Here is a 20,313-nt window from a genome sequence, read left to right on the forward strand (position 1 = left end):
GCCCTACTTGATGTCACTCCACCTTTAAGGCAATGAATTCATTCAGATCTTCAATAATACAGTTACAATACCGTTCATTACACTTTTTTAGTTTGGATGACGCTATAGGTCTGGATGATTGACTATTCTCTTAATCATATTACAAGTTCCGGTCAGTCTGTCATAATTATCTTTGTAACAAATGCGATAGTAACACTTTTTTTCTGTTCTTTCATGTCTCACTCTAATGGAATTGTTTGATTTTTTGTTGTAAAAATAAACTTGAGGAGGAGAAATTCGATTTTTCATGAATAGCTCCTCCAAGTTAGGGAAAATATATCAAGTTTAGAACAATGTCCTGAAAGGGAGACAAGAATATGGGCCGTTGAAATTTCATGATTCCAGTATTCTGTTGATCAGGTTTGACTTAAACCAACGCCACTGACATTTTTTATATGTATGAACATTTTTGAATAGTTCCTCCAAATTAAACTAATCAAGGAAAACAAATGTCATGAAGCATGATTCGGAATCAGTAAACATCCTGAACTCGCTGGCAAAGACGGATATATCCTAGGCTAAAGCTCGCACAAAAGTATAATTCAAAATACTACCTACCTACGTGTTATCAGTTTGTTAACAAGTTGTGACGCAACTCACACTAACAGTGGCTCAGTCTAAAACCGTACCATGTATCCCGCATGGTGCATCGGCAATCAGTAAAAACTAAAAAGTAAAAGTAGCGAGTTAACTGTACCCACTTCGCTCTCAAATGCCGACACACTAAAGCCTTGTGTATGGTAGCTGACACCGCGGTAGCGATTTCGCTCATGAAGTCAGCTACGTAAAATTCTTGTCATGGTAAAGGTAAAGGAATTAATACAGATCTATTTCATTTCTTTTGTATAGTTAAAATTATAATTTCATCCAGCTGATATCTGATTGATTGTTTTATAAAAGTAGGTAAATTTTCACATCATTTACTGACATTTTTGTAACAAAATTTTAAAATAAAGCTTCAATTATATAATAGCATAAAATATAGCTTCAATACAAAATCACTTTTTATATACATACATGCACTCTAACGCTTTAATACTTGATTTACCATTTACCAGCACCAAAGTTTAACTAAACACCCATCAAGCTTGCAAATAAAACGGTAAATTTTTCATAAAATTAACCTTTATTTTCATTAATGCATTATAATTACGTCGTTCTCTCAAGCTGTGTGGTATAAATAACTCTATTTATATTAACTCTTTCTTCGCTCCCGCTACGCTTTCCGCCACCGCTTCCGCTCCGCTCGTCGCTACACCACCGCTGGCACACTAAGAAATAGCACGCGTAACCGTTGATGTTTTGAAATGCCTAACTTTTGACGACCTGTAGCGGTTATTTAAATTTTTAAGTCATTGCAGATTAGCACAAATTGTAGTTGAAACGAATCTAACGTAGTATTTAACGAATATTCATTTATGTTTTTAGTTCGCGATAACGGCTAGTGGATTTTGTTAAATTTTATTAATTTGAAGACTTGTTAATTTGGTAGGTTAATTAAAACGATACATATGTATATAATATGCAAATGAAGGCTTTAAGTGGTTTAATATAGAGTAGTGACAAAGCTAAGTTAATAAACTTATTTTAGTAACTAGGTGTTTCAGAAAAGCCTATATTTTTATTAGACACATATTTCTTTACATTTTCCTTTTTTTCTCTCGTGTTATGTTAACAGTTATTAATAATGTGAAATATGTTTAAGCAATTTCATAACACAATACTTTTTTTAAGACTTTATCCTGGATGCAGGAATACACCAATCTTGCTGTTGTTTAACCCATTCATATAGTCTTAAATCTGTTAGGCTATTATTGTTAGTTTGAAACTAAATTAACATTTATACATACTAAGGTGTAGCCTGTAGGTCTGTCACCGTTAAATGTATTTGCAGTAATTCTACGGCCCTTCGACCTGTCTTACCGACGCGTGCAGCAATTCTCCGGCCTGTCTTACCGACGCAGTGTAATGTATATTTCTCATATCTATCCCAGCGAAGCTAGGTAACGTTCAATTATGATAATCTCCAAAGAATACATAATATATTAGCAATATGGTAATCTGTACTTACCGTTACAGACGTACTACTAACTTGGGATTATGCAAAGTGTGCATTTATTTGATCGTTCAGATAAATAATGCGGACACGTGCGAATAGGTCATTAGTGAATTTATAAGCTAGTTGAGTTTTTCACTAGCTGATACGAGCGTTTTTGCTTGTGTTAAAATATGATTTGCTACACAAAACGCTATAATACTTATTACAACTAATAGATACCTGACAAAGTCTTCATGCTTATAGGTGTTTGTTATTTGCCATTACTTTTCTATGTTATATCTAGGGCTTTAGGACTCGTATCAGCCATCAGGCCTTTATATTTTATTAAAAAACAGATTAACACGATGAAGGTAACTAAAAAAGCTTTAAAAGCTCTTCTATTTAAATAATTTTCACAATTGTATTTAATATGCTTACCTACTTATAATATTTTTCAACTGAAAGTGTTTTCAAATCCTTCCTCATTCTTGTATTCTGATTTAAATTCTTTGTGTTAAAGGAAGTCAAGCGAGTATATTATATATATGTTTATGTATTTACTAGGTTTGTTGTTATCATTATTCTGTGTTATAGCTGCAAGCCTTGTGTACTATTTATCTTTTTCTATGGTCTTGTGCCATTTATTACCTACTTGGTTTAGTTTTGACGGCGTATCAACAATTACTGTTAATGATTTTAACATTAACATTTTTTCATGTTTCTATAAGAACAATTATTAATAAAGTGTTTTTCATTTGATAAAGTATTTTCCCTAATTACCCATTTTTCCTCATATTTTTACCACTTCAAATCACTATCATTTTTTATCTATAGGTACTATCTCCATAAACAAAACCCTACATTCCTTGATACAATTTATTTATGTATATTCCTCAGAACTCAACAGGTGTTTTGATACAAGTTTATTATTTATTAAAAGCAAGCCCATCTCTATAGAATAACAAACACGATAGTTTTGAAGTATTCCCATGTCGTCGCACGGATGTGGCACACCGACATACTGACATACTTTCTTGGCTTGCTACTCGCGCGGCGGAAGCACGGTCAAGGTTGAGCTTGTCACCTGCGATTATAAGGAAAAATGCTTTTCTTTTGTTGTAGTTTGAATAATATCATTTCAGTCATCTGATTGAGAGGCATTAACAAATCTTTAAGTTATTAGTTTGTAAAATTGAACCTAAAAATTATCAGAGAAACGAAATATTCAAGAATTGAACGAGATTAGAGACAATGCCATTAGCTTACCGCCTGCGGCTTCGCCCGCTTTGTCAAACCCTATAAATTATATACTAAAACCTTCCTCTTGAACCATTCTATCTATTAAAAAAACCGCATCAAAATCCGTTGCGTAGTTTTAAAGATTTAAGCACACAAAGGGACATAGGGACAGAGAAAGTGACTTTGTTTTATACTATGTAGTGATGATTAATGCTATATAAACAATTGTAATAATAAATTTATTTAGATTTAATAAGCCTATGTAGGCTCCGACGATATTTTTTACATTCAAGAATACATGTAGTCACATACTTCGATATTATATGAATACGTAATTATCCTGAAAATCAATCATTGCTTGAAAAAACAATCTTTGTTTCTCGTAAAGTTTTTTTTTAACAAATTATACTTATGATAATTATATATAAAACATATTTCCAAACTGAGTACATAAGTAGTCCGTAGTATCTACTTGTAATTTAACATGTTTTGTATACTCGTAGGTACCTACTACGCGTGTGCTACAATATGCGTAGTACTTACTTGTTTTCGTTGAATCCTGGGTCAAACAAAACAAATTCAATATAACTATATTAAGTAATATTAGTAAGTAAATTATGTAATAAAATCAACACCTACAAGTACTGATTAACTTTGCTGACTTAAAATCGAAAAAAATCTATCTATCGGAGGCATTTGTTTGAGTTAAATCTTAATGTTTTAATTTACTGTTAGTAATGTTAATAATTAATAATTATTGACGAATATGTTAACCCATTTGCAGTTTAACCTATTTGGTGACCCATCACAAATCCAGCCGCTCGTAACTGTGCTTTCCCCGAGTCATTACCGGGTATTGGTTATTAGTTCTAGTGTCTATAGTAAAGCACTAGGTCGTAGAGTGGTAATTTAGCGGCTCATTACTGACTGTCTTCAGTATAACGATTAATCATTGCCGCTTGAATGTGTGGTGTAAGATTGCTTCAATAGGAACATAAACTAAAGATATATGCCTTATAGATCTAGTGGTTGGTAGGTTTCCCCATTGAGAATCGGTTGTCGCCTTATAAATTTTTACTATTATATATTGTAGAAAAATAATATCTAATATGTTATATGTGAACTCCTTACTGTACTGGCTGGTTTGGTGATATAGGTATATATATATGTTTCAAATAATAAAACATGTCAGTTCTGTTCTGCACTTCATTCTGTTGTTTTATTATAGGTTATGGGCCCAGAGAATCAGTAAAAAAGCAGATTTTTTAACAAGAATTTCGTTTTGGTACGAGTGTTAAAAAGCTTTTTTCAACACGTTTTTTCATTGTGTTGTTGGATATTCGTGAAATAAAATTTTTATTTGGAATTACGATGGCGGCCAACTACTTGATAAATGTACCTAAATTACGTGGACGGGAAAATTACAGCGAGTGGTGCTTCGCGGCAGAGAATTTCCTAATCCTTGAAGGCATGAAACATTGTGTAAAGCCAGAAGGAGCGAGCGTAGGAGCTGCAGATGACGAATAAAACCGGGCAAAGCTGATTATGACAATCGATCCGTCTTTGTTTGTACATGTAAAAAGTGTAAGAACATCAAAAGAACTCTGGGAAAAATTACAACAGTTATTCGATGACAACGGTTTTTCAAGAAGGATAAATCTGTTACGGAATCTAATTTCGATAAGACTGGAAAACTGCAGTTCAATGACGTCCTATGTGACTCAAATAATTGACACGGCTCAAAAATTAAGTGGCACAGGTTTTGAAATAAATGACCAGTGGACAGGCTCATTGTTATTAGCAGGATTACCAGAGCGGTTTTCACCGATGATCATGGCAATAGAGCATTCAGGCATTAACATAACGGCTGATTCTATAAAGTCGAAATTGTTAGACATGGAGTCAACCATAGAGGAACATGATGAAGTTGGCGGAGCATTCGCAGCTCGTTCGAAGTACATGAAAAATAAAATGGCGTCAAGAAAAAATGTCAATGTTGGTAACATTGTCGATCCGTCAAAATCAAACGTCAAGGTGAAGACAGTGACATGTCTTACGTAGTAATTGTATACTCTTTGGTGAGTGGTGACATGTTACCGATGTAAACAAAAAGGACACTATCGAAATCAATGTACAAATAACGAAAACGCGTCGAACTCCAAAGAAAAACCCCGAATGCAGTCTAATGCTTTTAGTGCTGTGTTCCTAAGCGGGAATTTCAATAAAAATGCATGGTATATTGACTCTGGAGCCAGTGTACACCTTACGGCAAATGAAAGTTGGGTTATGAATGCGTCTTATGATCAGAAACAGGAAATTATCGTTGCAAACAGTGAAAAGTTGTCAGTTTTATGTTCTGGCGATGTGAAGATTACAACTACAACTGGGGTTCAGCATATTTATGTTATTGTACACTTATCAATATAACATTGTTAGATATAGTGGGGGTGTAGAAAAATAATATCTAATATGTTATATGTGAACTCCTTACTGTACTGGCTGGTTTGGTGATATAGGTATATATATATGTTTCAAATAATAAAACATGTCAGTTCTGTTCTGCACTTCATTCTGTTGTTTTATTATATATATATTTGGATTTATGAGTTTATTTTCTTTACATTCACACCAAGTTTAAAAGAAACCTATAATAATTAATAACCTATACTAAAGTGTAATCTATTTCTATAGTTTAGAAGAAAAAAAATCTGAAGCAGTAGATAACTAAATCATTTATTTAGCTTAGCTTTCATTCGCATATTACCTACTAAAATGCTGTTTTAATTAATTATATTATATATCTACCAACAAACCCTAGTCCGATCATTTCTTTTGCGAGATAGAAAGGAAGGAAAAACTTATATTCGACGAGTATAAATTTAGTTTATTAAGGACCTGAATCCAATCAAAAAGGAACAACAAGCGACAGTAAACAATATCCATCATGCTCACAAACTTTCGCCTTTTCGCATTTAGGTACTCAAATCGCTTCATCTCCTCCCTCGCGGGCAGGTCACACGGGTTCAAGAATGAAGGGCGTCTGTTATCGGTTTCCTCTTGAACTCGAACCTTCAAAGGTTGCGCTGGCCTTTGGTTTAAGGGATCTGGGCTGATGACACCCTTTCGCACAGCTCACAGGTGTGGCTTACAGTTAGGATGCTCAAAATATTTAGATGTGAACTTTGCAAGGAACTGTTTTTGGTATGGTATTTCTGCAGTTGGACACAGCAACATAGGTCTGTTTGGTCAAGCATGTTTAAAGTTCAAACTGCGACTTCAAGCTCAAACTCAAATCAATTTATTAAAGTTTTATGTTCATACTATTCTAACTTTGCTCATATCAGCCATAAATACAGATTTAGGCAATTTTTCTTTTAATCCTAGTTATTGAAAAGTTCCAGGATTCGATCAACAGTTCTTGAAATTACGATTAATTTTGCAATATTTGTTGTTGTTGTTTAAATTAAAAATCTAGTATGTAGTTAATCTTAAGTAGGTATAGTTCCATCTAGAAGTAATAATAATTCTTTCGGGGATTTATATTATATCCTTTATATGTATTCAGTAATAATATTCAATATAACGAGGTGATAACAAAATTTATAAAAGAGCTTGTTAGCTACTGTGCATGTAAATACAAAATTTTAACGATTCTTATTTACGACTATTGTATGAGTAAGTCGTACATATTTAAGGTCAACAATAAATATTATACATATGTAGTAATAAACTAAATGTGCATAATGTATTAAGTGTGAAAACGGTATATATGCTTGTTTAAAATATTTATTGTACTATTTATCTGTCAGTTTGTGTCAAATTATCGTCTTAAGATTCCTTGCAAATTTACACTGTACATAACAGAAGTATTCATTTATACAGGGTGTCCAGCAGCAGATTTCAATGTTTGAACGCTTCTAGTTTTAAAACGCGACGTGCGAGGGGGACGCGGGGGTCGTCATTCAGCGCGTGAGTTCTGCGGATTTTTTAGTCGCCATGGAGCAGTGGAGCGGAGAGCATCGCGCTTATGCTATTGAGGCATACTTTTCAGGTGATTTCGCTGGCAAAAACACGCCGTCGGTTTAATAACCATTATCAAATTCATCGTTTAAGAGATGGATCTTCGATAAATTTGATACAGTCGTGGCTAGCAAGGTTTAGGGCTACAGGTTCAGTCATTAATAACCCTAGGCCGGGACCAGCACCATCAGTATCCACGATAGAAAACATTAAACTTGTTATGAATTCTGTAATTGAAAATCCTCGTTTATCACTTCGCACACGTTCGTCGATATTGGGAATTCCTAAATCGTTTTTCAGGTCATTATGTGAAAAAAGGTTAAACTCCATCCATACTAAATTCAGATTATTGAAGATTTGCTACGGCTCATACTGCTAATGTGTCAATGAATTCAATGCGGCAGTTATTTCCTGAAAAGCACATATCCCGAAACGGCACCATCCCGTGGCCACCCAGGTCACCAGACCTAAGTCCATGTGACTTTTTCTTGTAGGGCTATCTAAAAACTGTGGTTTACCAATCAAATCCAACAACCATAAGACAACTGAAGGAAAATATCCGGGCTGAAATAAACAGAATTCCCAGTTCCCTTTGCAAACAAGTTTTTCTCAACATGCGGAATAGATTGAGGAGTGTGTGAGAGTAGAAGGGCGGCATTTGGAAAATGTAATTTTCAGGAGATAAAATCCGCACTTGTCTTCTTTTGACTTTTATAAAAATATTTTGTTTAGAAATAATACTTCTTTTTTTACAAGCCCTCAAACATTGAAATCTGCCACTGGACACCCTGTACTACCTAAATAATCAATCATTGAAGTGAAGACACGGTGATATTTACCTATTACCGTAAGTATTTGTTTTGCATATCACAAACTTGGTTAAAGAAGAAAACTAATGATACTTCATGTTTTTATCTTTCTGCCTGTTTGGGCGTTTTGAATAATTTTTGGACCGATTTTAATGAGACTTTTACTAAATCTCGCGCTCGATAATAGTCTATTTGCATATTAGACGATGGCTATGCAAAGAATCAGTCTTAAAAAAAAGGAAAATAAACTAGGTTTAAATCAATATTCTTCGTATTTCTTCAGTTTTGCAGAAACGTAAACTTTTTATGCTTTCCATCAGCCACTATAAATAGAAAGATCTCATCCGAGTTTCTTGGAAGCGATGCTATAATAATGCATGTGAACTGGGTTTCTATTGAGGTGTCATTGTTACACACTAGATAAACATACACTTTACTGTGCGAAAGAGATTTTGAGCGAAATGTAGCGGAGTTTTTAGTTATAAAGTGGATTAATTATTATTAGCCAAATGAAAAAAAATATAATTTTTGAAGTGAAACTTCTTCAGGCGCGTTGAGAGTAAAATTGCATGATCGCGTCATGGCAATACCGTCACGGCATGGAGTAAGGCGATGATTTTGGTATATTTGAATCTTGCCAAAGAAGTTTCACTTCTGACATGTGTGCTCAGTACACACGCTCTTTTTTATTCTATATAATAATTTTTACGACTTAAGTGAGAGACCTTCAGAGGTCAAAGCTCCTAACCAGCCGTATTTCTGATGAAATCTTTGCTATTCAAAGCCCTTGCTCGATAAATTAGGAAAAAATTACACAATCGTACTTTAGTTATTCTTTTGTGCACCAATTTTACGCACAGTATTTTATTTCACAAAATTGGCAATAACTTTCTACCAATGAATGAAAAATGAAAAATCTTAAAGTGTACTCTAATATTTGATATTTGCCAATCCAAACCAAAAGCTGTGTTAACAATGGTGTTAACTCGTTTATTTTCAATCTATGTAAAAAATATAAAATATATAATACCTATATTTGAAGAGACTGTTACTTCCTATTTTGCAAATTTCACAAAATTTTACACTCCCTAATGTGTGAGATTGTCCCCTAAAATTGCTTTCAGATAGACCATTAAGCGTTTACTTATTAATTGTTTAGTAAAATATTATAATTGATATGGCATGTTTACTCAGATCATTCCCGTTGTTCTGTCATATCGCATGCTGGTACACGTGTGTAAAATATATGTAGAATATTGAACTTGTATGTTGATGTGTAAATAAACATTCAGGTTGTGGTTCCATCGAATTTTAATGAACATAGTGTTTTTGTATGGTAATTGGCACTTGCTCTTGGTGTAACTTTTTCAATGTGGTTTTAGGGTGGATTTAATAGTTCCTTTTATAAGAACACTAGCGACCCGCCCCGGCTTCGCACGGGTGCAATGCTGATACTAAATACACTACAGAAAAACTGTGAACGTTGTATATAAAAACATAGCGGCCCGCTCCGGCTTCACGGGTATAAAATAGATAACCGGGCGGCCGGTCGGTACCCACCGCAAACGCTACGTCCCGCAATTTTTAAATCTGTAATATCTTCGAAAATATTCACTTAAATCATACGGTGTAAAGGGCCATATAGATCTATATTAAATGAACAATATTTTCAAGGTATTTAATTGGTTAAGGATTAATGCTGTATTGGTTAAAATCGCTTCGAAAATTAGCCATTATTTGTCGTAAAAAGTAAATGACAAAAAAAAGTTATTGTGGGTTATCCATAAGAGATAGACATATACCATCGCGGACTTTTCTGTGGACCTTTTCAATGTGTATAATACTTAGTACATACATTTTGATAAAACTCGTAGGGTTCAGCCTGCGTTTGCAATGTAAGCGGTAAAAATGTATTTTTTTACGACATCACATTAGAAACCTGAAAAATAACAGTACTTCTCCACTATTTAATGGATGTTATTATACATATAAACCTTCCTCTTGAATCACTCTATCTATTAAAAAAAACCGCATCAAAATCCGTTGCGTAGTTTCAAAGATTTAAGCGTACAAAGGGACATAGGGACATAGGGACATAGGGACAGGGAAAGCGACTTTGTTTTATACTATGTAGTGATGGCTTGATAAGAGGCTTTATTAGCTTGAATATACTTATATTTTCAATACCTTCTTGAAATTACGTGCAATTATCTAAATACATGCTTGTTTGAAGTACTCTAAAAAAAAATATTTCTTTTATCATTTCTTATTTCCAAAGAAAGTTCATATAATTTGTTGGCTTATTATTTATTATGTCCATTTCCTTCTCCTCAATGTCGTTAAATGATAATAAACATGTCTAAGTACGATGCGCAAATATCATAAACTCGTCGTGTGATGGCTGCGCGGAGAAATCACGTTGCGCCGTAAGTAGGTTGAAGAAAGAATCTGCGCCTGCGATGTACGGACAGCAAAACAACTAAAGAAAAAAAAGTGTAAGAAATTGTGTATTGTACTGTTTTATGGTTTGCAATACGGGTTCAACAATTGCAATACGGGTAAATAAACATATATAATCTAACATTTTATGAAATAGGTAGTTGTTCTTTTAATCAAGTTCTAACAGTACATATTCCAAATTGCAATGTGGAATGACGGAGGAAAGAAAATAAGTCTTTAATTTGTATCCTATTTTATTATCATTGATCAATGATCTTTTCAAAGGCAAATAATTTCAATGAAATTTCGCAATAGATTCAAAGTATTGAGTTAATTCCCCAATTTGACGCCGAAATTGAAATGTCTCAATCCTACAATTACATAAATCAGTTAGTGATTAAAGGCATGACGAATGATGCCATTTAGGAGTTAATTAAATTTGATTGTGCAAACATTTTGACAATAAGTTTGGATGCAGTTATTATTAGATTGAGCAAAAAAGTTATCACAAAGTTTACGTGGCCCTTTGTCATATACAAAATATAATAAACTAAAATATGTATTGCCAAATCAAGTTTGATAATTATATTTTATCTATTAAATTGTTTATGTAGACAAAGGTGTTACATTTACAATGATATGCACAACAAAGACGAACCCATTTTTATTTCCATTGTATAACAATTAATGTTAAGTATTAATCCTAATTTTTTATCATCATTATTTACACGCATGATTAGATTTGTAGGTAATTATTTTCTCAATGGATTCCTCGAGCTCCTTTAATTATGTATTTCTATAATTTTTTTCATATAGATTTTTTTGCGCACGCTACTTGCTATTGACATTGGTTACGCGCGTTTTCTCCGCCCTGCAAGTACACTACACAGTACACACCTGACGCAAAAAGTCGATTCGTCGCGCATTATATATCTTTTCACATCCGACTTCTCTTACGGAAACTGTGCGAACTCTTTCACCGGCCTTTGTTCGCGACCCACATGCGCATAGAAATCATCCCATGACCTTGCAATAAAACAACAAATAACAAAAAAAATCTCAATTTATTTTACATTAATTTACACTTATGGAAATCGAAAATAATCTACACATCTACCATTAAGTACGGCGTATTAACATTCGTTATAAATATGTAATATAGTATATTCGCGGCTCACGTCGCGACGCGGCAGTGTTACTGTTACAAGATACGAGGATATACAAATTACAAAATTACAAATCAATAAATACTTAAACAGCTAATATGCTTAATACTAAAAAGGTACTTTTAGTCTACGAGCACTGTAGGAAACGCCACGTGTGAAACACTTGATAATTTTGAGATTCGAAGACGAATTTAATAAAAAAAATAATTTCATGAAACATTGATAATATATATTTTATTAATTAAAAAGAAAATGAAGGTATAAGGGCGTTTCACAAACGTGCATTTAACCCACAGTGGGTAGAACGGTTCTACCTTTTGTGTTGAAAGGCTTTCCACCGACATTCGTTGCCTAGCTGAGCGTGGACAGATTTACAAAATATATTGTTTTGGACGAATATACTATCCAATTACATTTGTTTACCTGTGAATCATGATTATTACTATTTTAATCAAGAAATACATTGGAAAATTTTATTTACCTTGTATTATTGGGATACATTTCCCAGAATTTTCTTTAATTTACCTACTAATATTCGCACAATGGACATTAATTTTAGCACCAATTGTTTCCAATCCTTAAATTCATAATTTATTCACAAGTAAACTGTTTTTCTTTACAACCACTCAGCTCTCTTCAACTACCAAAGTAAAAAGGAATGTTTTTATATATTTTTATAAATACCATTTTGTCATGGATTTATTTGTGCTAACATTTCGTAATCTGTCTTTATTTAAGTAACGATTTGGACGGCAAAGTTTTTATTTACAATTATAAATATACTTACAATTTAAAACACTAAACGTAACAAAAATATCATTTTATTATAAAACAAGTCACCAATTTTAATTAAATCCAGAAAATATCAATAGAGATGAATGATGAACTGTTTTAAAGAGATTCAGTTGTGATGATGATGATGTTGATTTTAATGAGATGATAAATGATTTATGATGTGAATTAAAATGAAAATGTAAGTAGGTACTATAAATTTAATGAAATAATGAAAATGAATGAATTAAATATAGATGAAACTAAAGTGTTCAAAAAAAATATTAGCGTGTCGCATTCTGTGTGTACATAAGCGAATGATAATTCCTAATTGTTTTGTTTGTAAAGAAGTAAAATAGATGAAAAATAAATTGGTCTATTTGCTATTAATTCGCTGTCCTACTTAAGGAGTTGCGTAACAACGGATCGTTGTTATTACATTTGATTTTAAAGTTTTTCGATCATTTCCCGGACACGGTTGTTCCGCTCGCATGCGCCCGCGCACCGCAAGGATTCTTCAAGCCATCAATTATTTCATTAAAGTGGAATGTTCGTACGAGATTCGGAGGATATTTACACTAATAACATTCAGATGGTGATTTATAACGCTATTTTTACTGAAATAAATATGTTATGTAATGATGAATGATGGGGATTATGTAGGGATGATGCTAATGAAAATAATAATTTGAGACCAAATCAATGAAATGAGTGAGCACTAACTAAAACTCTACTGGGAGCGTCGCAAATAGCCTCGTGCGCTTTGTCCACATTAAATAATACAAAATAAGTAACTAATATTATACATTATAAAGCTAATTAATATCTTTTTAATTTGACTATAAATAGGTAATCGGAGTAAGCATTCACACTCGAAAAATATAAATTATTTGAAGAGTTAAAAGATTCGTCGTTCACTGTTCGTTCAACGCTCGGTGTTCATCGACCGTACACACATTCTGATACAACGCGCAAAGAACGACGCGCAAGTCTTAATCATCTACACAACAAAATAAAACAATATTATCTACATAATAAATCTGAAGGGCTTAAAACTAGTTAACATTGCACTTTTCCTTAGGAGGATATAACTACGGGGTCGAACATCTCGAGAAGACAATTACACATCCAATACACAGTTCACAGGTTCAACACACACACTAGGAGCTAGGAAATGCTTGCGGTCAGTCGCGGCCGATCCGCTTGTGTATCTGCTGGTGCTTGATGAGATGCGCCTTCTGGCGGAAGGCCTTCGCGCACACGTCGCAGCGGAACGGCTTCTCGCCCGTGTGCGTGCGGAGGTGCACCTTGATGTTCGACTTGTTCAGGAAGCCGCGGTTGCAGATCCCGCAGCGATGCACCGGCTTCTCTTTGCCCAGGAGGCCGCTTAATTCGGCTGATGTTGCCGAAGAGAAGGCTAGCGAGCTGCCGTGCAAACTGCCGTTGTTTTGCTTTGCTTTTGCGCGACTTCGTTTCGACTTGCTGGATGGTGTTACTGTCGTCGTGTGCGCGTGCGGATAGCCGAGAAGTCGATCAGGACTGCACAAGCCGTCTGGTTTTAAGCTCAGGGCGTAATGAGGCGCGTATCTTCCATTTAAAAGGCCGCCCACTCCGTCTGTCGTTGATACTGCGTTCCCGGGCGGCGAAGACGTCGATATCACTTCCATCCCGTAACTCGTCGAACTAGGAGCCTCTTGTTTGACGGGCGGCCCGTTTTGTAACCGATTCTGGAGTAGGGGCATGTAACTTTGGGTGAGCAAATTTTGGAGGGTCGAGCCGGCTTGGCCGAAATTATTTTGGAAGAACTCTTGGGTTTTTGAAAACTTTTGATTGGCTTTGCTGGGGTAATCGAGCCCCGAAGTGTGGCTCGATTGAGAAGGGGGAGGAGAAATGGAAAGGCCGAATTCAGAGAGATCTTGAGGGACAATTTTCTCTCCGTGCTGACTGCTGGCGCTCGTTATCCACGTCATGTCAATGTCCATCCAACTGTCTCTCGAGTCGTTTCTTTCTGGGTCTTCCGGCTGAGATGGAACGGTAGTGTCGGCGATTGCAGAACCAATGATGGCTGCTATGTCTTCTATTGAACTTAAATCGTACATTTCTTGCTTAGGCGCATCATCAAAGAGCTTGGCTGGCGGGGAACAAGATTGTGCACAAGAGTCCGCCGCCCCGGGCGCGGTCGACTCCGCAAAAGGTTTCGTATCGGTCACATCGAGCGGGAAAGGCTTCACGTCTTCCAAATCGGGCGGTTCAGAGTCGGTAGGACAGGTGGAGGACGAGACGACCTCGTTGTCGGCGCCGTAGCCGCTCTGGGTGGGGTAGTTGTTGTTCTCCTCGGGAAGGCGCTGCGCGATCGCGTGGAAGTGGTGGCCGGAGATGCCGTTGATGGAGAGGTGTCCCGTGTAGCCGGTGAAGGGGGGGAGCGGCTTGAGCTCGGCGAGGGGCGGGGGGGCGAGCAGCGAGTCGAGCAGCTCGTGGCAGGGCGGGGAGGAGGCCTCGATCTTGGGGTCGAGCCAGCAGGCGCCGAGCAGCAGCTCGTTGCCGCCCGGCCCGCCGCCCGCGACGCCCGCGCACTTCATGCCGCGCCTCACCGCGACGCCAGAGCCGAGAGAGACCCCGCCACCACCATACTTAGATGCCGCCACCCTGTCGCGCTGTCTGGAATTAAAGAGAAAGCGACGTTTAGTATAAATAGACGATACCTAATTCATTTAGAGCTTTAAATATGAATTGACTTTCTTGGTAAAGAGACTTGGTGGTCAATGTTTTTAAATTAATAAACTAGATGTATAAATTATCGTTTTGAAAGTAAGTTTTGTTGTGTGCACGATTTGCACAGTTTGCAATCGTTTCATGTTAATTTTTTTCTGTTGTGTGACAAACATTTCATTCTTTTACATGCAATCCAAAATCCAATTTATAGTCTGCGCTGTCGAAAGCAACATAATAAGTAGGCAACGTAAATATGAACCGAGATATTGTGTTAAATGGTGCCCATTTTGCCGCGTGCCGCTCGCTCCGCCTCACTAAGCATTTGTGTTAAGATATATACTATTTTATTTACATTCGTACTACGCTCTATTTTCATTGTCTCCTTGCAAAACTATGTTATAAAAACGTCGGTGTATAGTGGTTATGATTTTGTTATTTGTATATTTTGAATGTAATATCATTTTAATTGGGTTTTGGTTAGCTAATGATTGTGTGAAAATTTCAATAATGGAAATAAAAAAAAAAAAAAAATTTTATTAGCATCTTAGCTTTCTTTCTTTCTTTATAGGTTACAGCTACCACCCTTTGTAAATTATCTAAGTATACAATTTCCAAATAATAAATACATACAACTATTTTAATAAGGGCTCATTTCTTACTTTTCATTTTGACTTGATTGTTTCATTTTTGATCGTGCAAAATTTTTGCAAAATATAAGTCGATAAAAGTACATTTTCTTTACGATTAATTAAGTTATGTCTTATAGTTCCGACATTTTATGTATCCTCTTCAAATTATATACTTCTTACAAGATCTAGATAATATATTACGACTTATAAATAGTTAGTGTATTTTGAACTAAAATTATGCATTCAGCAATTAATGTAATATTGTTTGTAGGAAGCCGTTTTACGGATAGCATAGCCGGTGGCATACTTAATGCAAACATGCACAATTAGGCTTGCTTATGATGACCGTGTTTTTAGTTTAAACTAGTTTTCGTTTGTGACTATGTTCGGGTTAAATTAAGATCTGAATAGGAATTTGTTCTTCTCTGTTTATTTTATTTATATTCTAATTTCTAATTGGAATTTAGTTCATCAATTTATAATTTATCGGCAGCTTTTATTATGGTTTGGTTTTATTGAAGTAAAAATACGGGGGAGATTCTCGGAAACAATTTTTTAAACATTTGTAATAAAATAGTTACAGTAGAATAATTTAATTGGAAAAAACTTATGTTTTAAACACAGTATGGACCTGTATTGTGTTTAAAACATAAGTTTTTTTTATTAGTTTTTAGATTCGCACAAAGAACGTGAACAAAAATTAACGATGCAGTCGATTGGTATTCAGTAACTGAATGAATTTTATAACATTTGGGTAATATGTGCAATTAAACGTTTTAGGAACAAAATGTATTTCGATTTGCTCCAAATCCAACAATATCCTAGTTGATACCATTTCGCCGGGTGTTGCACCAAATTTGATGTAGAAACATGCGCATGCGGCTAAAGGACCGATATCACGCACAGTTGCCCAAGCATTGCACGCAATTCGCAATAATCCAATAAAAAAACTGTAGATTATTATAAAAATTCGTCTCGGCTAGCCAAGAGCGTGGCCTTCTAGATTTTCGCAAAGTTATTGCGCCGGTCGTCGGCCCGTGGCGGGTTGCCGCAATGGACTAAAAAAAATCGTTTCAAGATTTTTGTGATTGCGTTTTGAACGTGACTTTATTGGCATTTGTTGACAAAGGGTTCCTGTAGCTATAATTAATGTGTAAGGAAATTTTCGCGGTTACATAGCTATAGTATGTACATATAGGATTATAAATGGCAGCGATTCGCGTGGTTACTGACCCTAACAATTGTGTAGGGTTGAGTGTGTTCTATTCAAAGTGCAGTGGAAATGTTGTTTATGCAGTGTCTTTATGTTTGTAATATATCATGTGTGTTGTATAGAAATGAGTATGTTTATGAGCAGTTTAGCAGATAGTACAGGATCCGCTTACTTTGAGATTAGATTGCTTATGTAAACCGTTCAAGAATAAAACATTTTTTAGATATTTTTAACGTTGTGATTCCTTGTTAGTTGATCATAGTATTATTAAATTTCATTTTTATCAATTTATTGCATTTTGAATAATTTCCGAATCAAATCATATTTTTTTAAATTGTACCTTTACGCGTAATAATAAACAGTGATTATACCTATTCAAGTGGATTAATTAAACTTACTTCAACTAGAATTTAATATTTATATATTATTAGCTTTTTAAATAAAAGAACTATTATTTCTTAGCAACAATATCGACCTCATTGTTATTGGTAAATTGTTTGCAATGAATAGTTACAATTTTTGCAATCACAAGAAAACAGCAGCTTATTTGCAGCTATAAAACTGTATGTTATTTGAATCTCTTTTATATCAACTAAAACGTTATACTGTTGAATTAGATTGGCCGTATTTAAATATTCTTAATCGTTAAATTATTAATTAAAATATAGCTTGTCGTAACAATCTACGAATTAAAAATAATCGCAATATTACTTAGGTAAATAAGTATTTGCCATAATAGCCTAAAATATAAAATACATATCAGTATTGTATCTATACAAGCAAGTTACGATGAGGTTATCCAGATTCATAATATTTTCTGTTAAATATAACTAAAATAAAATTATTGCACGCATTAGAAATAATGAATTATTACAATTTCAAGTTGCAATTTCGAGGTCACTTGCTATTCGATTGTCAACCAAAAATCGATATCGAATCAAATCGAGTAAACAATCGATGTCGTCTGAATTGGAAAGAAAGTTGAGGTCCGGTTCGCTACGCGCTCGGCTGCTTCAGTGAAAGTCAGTAAACAGAGCCTAGGGCCTCCACAAGCGGTTATCTGACTTTTCTTATTTACAATATGAGTATAGATGTCTTTGTCGTAATTTCAATATTTAGATATAGCGCTCAATTCTGTTATAAACAAAACAAGTACTTTGTGTAAACAAAACATTAAGTACTTTAAACGTTAATTAGAGCGCCATCTAGTTTTAAATTCCGCAAACTTTGTACAAACTACCTATATAGAACCCAAGTTGAAGTGAAAATTACAAATAAAGGTAAAAAGTTACTTTGTACTATATTATTAGAATTTTTTAACAAATAAAAAATCGTAGTAAAATGTCAGAAAAAACAGGTAGAAATAACAAAAAATAAAAAGCTGACTACTGAATTTAAATTTTCGCAGTCATTTCAAATGCCAAGTAAGTAGAGTAGAATAACTGCTAAGTTATTTCTGAGAGTTCATTTTAAAGCATTGTTAACTTAAAAATTTGACCGACCTAGAAAAAAAATATTATAATTTTTTAGCGCAGATCTGAAATTGGATATTAAGATTTGTAATTTTAATATCCGTTACTATTTTAATAGAATCCTTCGTGATTCAACGTTTTTTAATAATATTTTATAGGCTTTCTATTTATAATTCAAAACTAGTTAAATAGTCTGTATTTGCATTTTTAAAGTCATTTTTATCTCAAATTTACCATTAACAATATATTCAAATTTAAAAATAACTAACATGGTAAATATAGCACGAACGGTCTATAAATGCTTTATGCGTAGGAATGTTCTGCGATATTAAAGTTTCTATATAAAATTCTAAATGCCAAGTCCGGCTAAATATAGAGAAGACTAAAACGGTCTTCCAGCCTTGAGGTAGGTTAAATCTGGGGGCTCTAAGGCATTTACCGCAAGCCATTGTGAATCAGCACCGTGAAAATCGAAAACTTGACCGAGCGCGCGCAATTAAGCCGCTTAACGCACAATGTCAAGGTTGAATTTCCCCTGCGCAAGTTCGGCTGTTACGTCCTATGGGTATCGAGGTACACTTTACGCTACTGACACACTTCCGCGTAGTACCGTTAGGCGGCCCTGTTCCGTTCTTCCGTCTCATTCACTCTCGCTGCGGCGCGTATCTCGCTCTCTGTCCGCGTGCGACAATTTTTCGATGCGGGCGCAGCATGTGGGTTGGCCCGAAAATTCAGTTCGTGATAGGATTTTTTTCGAAGTGGGGACGATGTGGACCAGGTCAGCGTGGGTAAGGGGGTCACGTCGGTGGCTCGCATCACGTTGAGCATATCCTGATTGAATAATTGCTGAATAAATCGCTCTCAAATGTGCCCGCTGAATCGTTAATGAGACGAAATGAGAAATAAAGTGACTTTTGCGGTTCGACTTATTTACTCGAACCTTTGAATACTGAAAATGCCTCTGTAGCGAGCTTTTGACTGTTCGTTGTGGAATTATTAAAAACATCCGAAGTGTAATTACAAGTAAAGTATTAATTGCTGTTATTACATTTCAATTACAGGATTTTAGCAAATTTTTTGTACTTATTTCTAAATACCTATAAAATTATATTGTGAATTGAGACGCATGCCTTATAATACTTAATTAAAGTGAAGATTTTATATTAATATAAGATTAAGTGCATTACAATAGGTAATTTGTCATTTATGGTTTTTTTTTTAGTAATAAAATAAAATATATAATGATTTATTTTTTAGAACCCGTATATACACGTTAGATTTCACTTATTTAACATAAACGTTAGCTGATAACTTATCATACACAAACTACTCCTGCTTATATTTATTATATTTGAAGCTTGTATATTTCTTTTCAGGTAGGTAATAATTTAATAGACAAAATCAAAACGAGATGAAATAAATAATTAATGTTTAAGGGTAGGTCACAAAAAAATGGCGCTTTTTTAATTTAGTGTAGAAAATTTTTATAATTTTAAGTGTGGAATAATAACGTCTAAAAATTAAAATACCTAAAAAGCTTAAAAAAATAACATAAATAAAAACGTAAAGTCACCTTGCCACACATTCCACAGCTCACGTAAAATCAAAAAACTTTCACTGCCAATAATTTATATATTTTAGCACAGCACGTATATAATTTGTCCAAAAAGCACAAGTACCGACACCCTCACGTCGCAAGAGCACATCACTAACTGGGCTATCTTGTCCCGAAAAGCAATAAAAATCAACTTTTAAGTAAACAATAG

At 34.6% G+C, this 20,313-nt stretch overlaps 1 protein-coding gene across 4 annotated transcripts in view; it reads right to left on the reverse strand.

Annotated features, from left to right (window-relative positions):
• Nucleotides 1–11,629: 11,629 nt before the first annotated feature.
• ich (zinc finger protein ichor) overlaps nt 11,630–20,313 on the reverse strand; it is a 31,504-nt gene continuing 22,820 nt past the window's right edge. For all 4 annotated transcript variants that reach the window (XM_089714876.1, XM_089714874.1, XM_089714875.1 and 1 more), the window contains exon 3: nt 11,630–15,179. In XM_089714876.1, the coding sequence (XP_089571002.1) occupies nt 13,706–15,100 (1,395 nt within the window). In that variant the 5' untranslated portion in view covers nt 15,101–15,179 and the 3' untranslated portion in view covers nt 11,630–13,705. The remainder of the gene's footprint in view (nt 15,180–20,313) is intronic.

Source organism: Colias philodice, chromosome 3 (genome assembly GCF_061535455.1).
Source record: "Colias philodice isolate Cphi_HAF_F1 chromosome 3, ilColPhil1 Martin Lab GWU primary, whole genome shotgun sequence".
NCBI lineage: Eukaryota > Metazoa > Arthropoda > Insecta > Lepidoptera > Pieridae > Colias > Colias philodice.